Below are 7,525 nucleotides of genomic sequence, written 5' to 3'. Positions count from 1 at the left end.
CTATTAAATGAAGTGGAAAACATACTACCTGTGGCCAATGTAAATCTACAAAAGTATTCTGTCCTGTCCCCAAAATAACCTACTGTCTCACACTCTAAATTCTGTTTAGTGATAATTGGGAATATTTTAACCTCTGGGTGATTCTAGAGTTTGCTGCACTTGTGAATAATGAATAAATACTGTAAATTTTTATTATCTGTTATAGTAAATGTAGAAGCATGTAATACAGCAGACAGGACCACAGCTATAATAAGCTCAGCAGATAAGTTAAATCTGGGTGTTAATGTGCCACTAAATCAAAAAAAAAAAAAAAAAAAAAAAAAAGGAAGCAGTAAAAATTTAAAGCAGCCTTGTTATGGTGACCTCACCTTTAATTCACCGTGTCTATGGAAAAACAACTGCAAACCAGATTTAACGTCAAGATGCTTGCTTTGCAATTCATTGTATCTGCTGATGTGTGCTTATTGTGAAGCAGTAACAGTGGTGGGTGAGCAGACATGCTCTCATTCCTTTAGGTAAGCTTTGTGCATTTTGATAAGATTTGTGCATTAAAGGGGAGACGTAACCACCTTATACTTGGTTCTGGAACAATTTGTAGTACAGGTAACGTTCCAGCCAAGGAGGGCAAACTAGATAATTGAGTTAAAAAAAGTGCCATAACCTGCTCTATATTAATCTGACCACCAGGGTGGTGTATTTACAACAGACACTGTGTGCAAAACCATTGTACATACACCTGCTAGAGATTTGCAACAATTTTCCATCTGTGTTTCATATGTAATTCTACCTTCTACTTGTGAAGGCCTTCCAGATCACCAGGTGCTTTTTTACATTACCTTCTAGTATGTGGATTAGAAACTGACTCCTATCTATGTGTCCATGATAAAAACTTAAAGATTTCTTGCTAAGATGCTAAATGGCAGGAGCTCAGCAGACGGCAACCTAATATACTTTAAAAAGACCAAATTGCCAGCTTTAAGGTCTTAGCTATAAAATACGGTTCTGCTTAAAAGTGCAAAGCCATGGCACCTTAAAGGAATAATTCAGTATAAAATTAAAACTGGGTAAATAGATAGCTTGTGCAATATAGTTAGTTAGCTGGAAATTTAGTGTAAAAGGATAGAGTGACTGGATGTCTAACACTACTTCCTGCTTTTCAGCTCTCTTGGTTTTCTCTCTGGTAACCAATCAGTGACTTGGGGGAGGGCCACATGGGTCATAACTGTTGCTTTTGAATCTGAGCTGCATTCTGAGCATAAATTGCAAACTCACTGAACAGTTTTGTCCCATGTGGCCCCCCTTATAGTTGCTGACTAACTCAGAGTTAGAGAACTGCAAAGCAGGAAGTAGTGTTCTGGCTTTTATGTTAGATATCCAGTCACTCCAGCCTTTTTACATTACATTTTTGTAACTATATTAGAACAATTTTTTATTTTTCACAGCCTAGCTTAATTAACCAGTTTTTATTTTTACACTGAACAATTCCTTTAAGGTCAGTTTGTAACCCACAGAGAAGTTTCTGAGCACACAGGTGCTTTACATTGCATCAGCAGATAAACTGGTGAGAAACTAACCTTGTGATTATTATTGAACCTATACAGAACTTGCAGCAAAGGTTCTATGAGAACATTAAATGCAGTGCTGTTAAAATGGAATTATCACAGAAAAGTTGAAAAAAAAAAGCTTGTAGGGAGATGCACAGTAAGAAACCGATCCACACAAGGTGTTCTAATACTTATCTACCTATGCAAAAAATACACAGCAACGTTTAAACAAAGCTTATTCTGGAATGCTATTCCTTCTGTGGTACAAGAATATTTCTAAAGATACACAGTTTAAGGGTTATTCCAGGCAGCAGGGCACGAGAATTACATAAGTCAGTCACCTAGGAGGTGGTTGTGTTTGTATACAGCAAGTAGGCAAGTGGACAAACTCCTTCATTTCTAAAGGAAGCTCATTTGCATCCTGCTGTACTGCTCAAGTAACAGGAAATGTGATGCTTGCATTTTTGCTTCACTCCTTGGCACAGTGAAAGGTTCTAATGCTTCAGGTACTGCTGAAACACTGTCTCGCCTCAGCATCCAGTCCATGACCGGCAAGATAAAGGAGGCCATATCAAACCTCTACAACTGAACAATGGAAAAACAAAACGAGGTTTAAAAAAAAAAAATCTAAAAAATAAAATCCATGTAAACTAAACTTAGAAAAGTGAGTTAAAATTATTGTGTTTTGAGATGATTTCATCTCTCCTTTCTCCCTATTGCCCTATCTTAGCAGATGTGTAGCCAAAATTCCACATAATAAACTGTGTCCATATGATCCAGAGGGAAAAGGAACAGGATGATCCCACACTGGGAATCCTAGGCTCAGCAGCTGAAGGGTTGTAGCTTTTTTTTCTCCATGGGAATAGGAGGTTGTTATGGTTTTTGTAGCATACTGTTGAATTCTCTGGGATGATGATGAGGTGCAAATGAGGGACAACAGACAGTATGACTGGTCTGGATGAGTATGAAGTGAGTGAGTGGGTAAGGGGTAGATTCTCATCCATACCACTGCCAGTGCTCTTGCCTTTGAACTTTTGCCTGCTGGAGCTCATTACACTTTAGAGTCCTGGGTGTGGGCCTGGCCATTGCTGCCAGGTATTGTTAGGCTGAGATCATCCTTCATCTTTTCTGGATTAAGTGGTTGGGCTTCTGGATTATTCTCACAATTTGAACTGGACATCTGAGCATATCGGCCTGTTCTGTGCTCTAATAGAGCAGGACCCCAATCCTTGCTGGGCTTTACTGCATTCTTCAGTTTCTGAAATGATAAGTGAGAAATCAAACACAAGAACTAAACGTTTTCAGTTAAAAGGGCCACATTTATACGGAACAAAACTAAATGGGAAGATATTAAAGGAGAAAAATGTTGGGACCTTTACTACCTGAATGTTATGTGTTGGATTGTGGGGCTGAAACCAGTATATGTAGTTAGATTGTTGTGGATAGACGTTGGACACAGGGTGTTGCAACACAATTGCAATGGGAGCAGAGAAATTACCGTATTCTCCAATTTTTAAAATTTGATGCAGGTAGAACATTCATGAGCCCATGACAAAGTGCCCTGAAAGGGTGTGAAACGCGTAGGGTAGATGGAGATGCAGATATACATTTTTTAACTTTATATAAATAAAATTATTTTTTATGGCAGATGCATTAAATTTTATACAGTGCTAGAGAGTAGAATATAAATCACTGTCAAATAATGATAAAAACTGTATGGTCCTTAGAAGCCCACCAATATTGTATCTGAGTAAAATATGTTTTGTGACACTCATAAGCATCTACTGCAGGGTGTAAATCCATAAGATTCAATATTGGAGGCATGTCCTATGCTGACCATAGTATCCTCTAAACTAACTTTAGAGGAGGACTAAACCCCCCAATGAGAAAAGCCCCATCCAGTACCCCCCATAGTACCCCTCCCTGCTTCTTCCCTGTATAGTGCATTAGTGCAAAAAGTGTCATCAAATGTCAATCTCACTACTCCTTGCACAGAAGCTCAGGGAAGCTCCAGGGCACCATCTTCCACATGGCTTGTTGAACTTACTTTTGTCAAAAGCTGGAGTTCCTTAACCCAAATTATAATAAGGTATAAATAATGGTTATTCTTTAAATCCTGTTTTAAGTAGAATGGAAATGCTCCAAGGGGATCCACTGATCTTAAAAAATGACCATATTGAAAAACTGAACAATATATAAACTTCACTGATGCAGATTATAGTAAAATATGCATGAAGCAAAACAGCTAACTTGTCTTAATTATATGGAGAAAGTTGGTTATATGTTTAACTGTGAAGTCTCTTCCTGCTCTTGACATTGGAAGCTGCTACAGATACTTACCAAGTAGCAAGTGAATATGGATATAAGCAGGCAGATATTTTGGTATTACTTTAGCCAACTACTAATCAGTAAATGCCTGAATTTAGATTGTGTAGTATCAATTTACATTATCTCACCTGAAGGAATGTATCCCCCTCTGAGTGCCAGATCTTAAAAATAGCATAAAGTGGAATACATATGACTGAAGATAAGGCCATCAGAAAGCCAATAGTGAGAGCCCAGTCTGGATAGATGTAATCGTTGTATTTTATTGGACGGTATTGGATTACAGTGAAGATCAGAATGAACTAGAATTAAAACAGAAGTAAAGTTACATCTATATAATTTATTTTCCTTTATTACATTATACCATATTTTATCACTAATTAAATATTATATTTGTTTGATACACCTATGTATGTTTTTGCTCATGAAATTGAAATGTAAAAAAACAAATTGTCACACCTGGTAGTAAATGCATTTAACCGAGAAAGAATGATGTATTATTTATGTATATTCCCCTCTATAATGTCCCCCCAAATTACTAAAAACAGCACAGGAGAAGTATTCTATTAGTTCCATTTATTCCAACCTATGTTGCCATCATACTATTTTCATATAAAGTTAAGCCATTCAAATCCACAAATGCTTTATTAATGCCAGATTATACTGTACAGTATTAGTGATGTTATTGATATGCTGCAAAGCAGAGAATAAAGAACATTTCAGGGACTATTGTCTATAATTTAGCAGTTAAATCCCATTCATCCTTCTATAAACACAATCAGAAATCTGATACTAAAGACTGTTAAATCTAGAGTTATAGAGTGTTGTACTGTGTTAGCCATAGATCAAATACAGAAAATATAATATATCATATATCATGTCTGAAGTGGGGGCCTAAGTAGTCCTGAAAGCTCATATTTTATAATCTTCTAAGCCAATAAAATGTATGACTAACCTAAACTCACTGCATTATAGCCAGTACTATATATCAACATTTTTCAAACGTAAAATACTTTTTTTGCAATACAGTATATAGTTTATATTCCTTATATATTTTCACTTGCCCTATTTGCATAACTCCGGTCTGCAGCCAATAATACTCGATTGCTGTTGATATCCAACTATGTTTTATCAATTAAAATTCAGTCCATCCTTTTAGATGGAGACTTGATAGCAACAATTCAAGACTATACATATAACCTGTTCCAGATTTACCCCGTACTTTATATCAGCCTCTAAAAAGCATTATTCTAAATGTTACCACAAAGAAATAGGGCCAACCACAATTTTATTCTGTGCAGTTAACAGACAGTATCTAGACTTACAAATATAATTGCTGGAGAGATGAACCTCCAGCAGATCTGGAAGAACAAAGGAGGAGGGAAACCCAACATCATCTCAATGTCCTTAAAGTAATTCCTGTGACCTGGGAAAGGATAGAAGAAATCATGGTCTGACTGCAACTATCAGGATAACATTAAAACATATAATTGGTTGTATAACTGATCAAAAATGTTAATAAAAAAAAACAAAAAAAAAAAAACATACACAGCAAAGACATCACAGGCTGTAATCTAAATATAAAGAAACAATGTTTTCCCACTATCTGCTATGGTCCTTATGCCCTGCTTTGGCCTTATGGCAAAATGTGCAGAGATCTTTTTGAATTGCAATATGTGTTTGCATAGTAATATATGTGTATATGTTATACAGTACATAATTAGAACATCAAAGTAACCTAGCCTCTAAATTATACCACTTAAGTAATACTCACCATAAATGTACATTACTGCTATGCACATAATACATGATATGATGACCAGGGAGAAACTAGCAGCATAATTATCCATGAGCAGGAGCCAGTATATGCCAGCCTGTGGGTAAAAGGACAACCATTGAAAATGATTTTCAGCTGAACAGTTATGGGCCACAAGCTCCTACAAAAAAATGTTTTGCCCACCTCTCACATTGAAACCACAGACCACCCTTCACATGGGTCGCCCATGCACCCCTATGCAGAGGAAGCAGATCCAGCCCCCCTAAAGCCAGAGTGTCCTCTATAGTTACATCACCGGCTGTAGAGGAACTATGTATCACTTTCATTAGGTATTTCATTGTAGCTTAAAAATCAAGTACAGTAAATGTATATATTTAACATGTACCTATAAATTTTATTGAAAATATATAGCAAATTCAGATTTCTGCTTTGACACAATTTCACGTATCCTAAAATTCATACTTTCCATTGGGCTCTAAATTCAGTTATTTTATTTAGCATTGTTGTATTGTTGTGTAAAACGAAATTGACCGAAAAAATGGTGTAAAAAGTTGTGTAAAAAAAAAAGGTTAATTTATCAAATTTGATAATTTTCATAATTTACCAGATTTGATGCCGTTATTTTAAATTGCTGAATTCACATAAGAAAAAAATGCGTAACAATTGTATGCTGTTTTTACACAGTGAAGAGTGGCGATGTGTGGTTTTTAACACAGCAGAATAAATATGCCCCTAAGAGTAATGAGTTAAAGTCACATCATCCCACCACTTAATAATGTGAGGCCCAGTGGCCCAGCTTTCTTTATATTATTGGCCATAACAACCATTAAAGTATTACACACCCAAGAGAAACATGTAACAGGTGTATTAGATGCATGTTTAAAAAATATAGAACAAACAATATGTGCACGTTTTTAGCAAAACATGCCATTACCCGAGTAGTGAGAGGGATACCAAGAAGGAACCCTATGATGGCTACACCCAGTGTTACCAAGGTTTTCCAGCGAATTATCCAGTCACTACCAATTTCATCCACAATGGCTGTAACAAGTGTCTCAAGCAGACAAAACTGCAATCAAAAGAAATATAAGTAAACCATGAGGCTTGTGTGACAGAAAGTAATTTTTAAAGGAAGATATGTCTAAATCTGATGCAGGACAGTTATAAGACTATGGTGCTAGTTTTCTTTAACATTTGAGGAAAAATTACATTGTATTTTATTCACAGAGTTAAAATAGTAAATACCTGAGTACCCAGCCCAAGCAAAATAAGCATGAAGAAAAACAGGATGGACCACAGAGGTGAGATTGGGAGCAAGGTCAGCGCCTCTGGGTATGCAACAAATGCTAACCCAGGACCATGGTCAGCCACTTCAGACACATCCACTCCCAAGTGAGTTGCCATGAAACCCAAAATGGAGAAGATGACAAAGCCAGCATAGACACTAGTCGCACAGTTGGTAATGCTTATAATAATGCTGTCTCTGAAAAGAAAAGAAAGACAAATTTAGAGGGCTGCTGTGGAACATCATTGCATTACCTATGACCTTTGCAGAAAACATTAAGGGTAGAACTACATGGGTGTTTTGACATTCGATACCTTCCATTCCGACACGGCGCAGCGTCACGATGCAGGCGTCACGTCGGATGCACCAATGTTGCATTTTCATCCGACAGTCGTGTCGGATGCACATTACTATTACTTACCTTAGATTCGGCGTGACACCTGCACTTCCTTGTGACGCGTCGGAACGGAAGGTATCGGATGTCCAAAAGCAGGTGCAGTTCTGCCCTTAAAGGATCATAACGAGAGGGCAACGCTACCCTACAGTTCTCTTACAAGAGTGGTTATCATAATACGCCTAAATCAAAGTTTTTCA

At 36.9% G+C, this 7,525-nt stretch overlaps 1 protein-coding gene across 2 annotated transcripts in view; it reads right to left on the bottom strand.

The window, feature by feature from the left end:
* Positions 1-1,493: 1,493 nt before the first annotated feature.
* The window catches only part of slc6a9.S (solute carrier family 6 member 9 S homeolog), a 62,526-nt gene continuing 56,494 nt past the window's right edge, over positions 1,494-7,525 (bottom strand). For both annotated transcript variants that reach the window (XM_018260855.2, XM_041561448.1), the window contains 6 exons: positions 6,892-7,129; positions 6,581-6,715; positions 5,644-5,743; positions 5,195-5,295; positions 4,001-4,171; positions 1,494-2,802 (listed from right to left, as the gene is read on the bottom strand). In XM_018260855.2, coding sequence (XP_018116344.1) covers positions 2,596-2,802; positions 4,001-4,171; positions 5,195-5,295; positions 5,644-5,743; positions 6,581-6,715; positions 6,892-7,129 — 952 coding nt within the window. In that variant the 3' untranslated portion in view covers positions 1,494-2,595. The remainder of the gene's footprint in view (positions 2,803-4,000; positions 4,172-5,194; positions 5,296-5,643; positions 5,744-6,580; positions 6,716-6,891; positions 7,130-7,525) is intronic.

Source organism: Xenopus laevis, chromosome 4S (genome assembly GCF_017654675.1).
Source record: "Xenopus laevis strain J_2021 chromosome 4S, Xenopus_laevis_v10.1, whole genome shotgun sequence".
Taxonomy (NCBI): Eukaryota; Metazoa; Chordata; class Amphibia; order Anura; family Pipidae; genus Xenopus; species Xenopus laevis.
The sequence above is the reverse complement of the archived record's forward strand: the minus strand, read 5'-3'. Positions and strand labels throughout refer to the sequence as shown.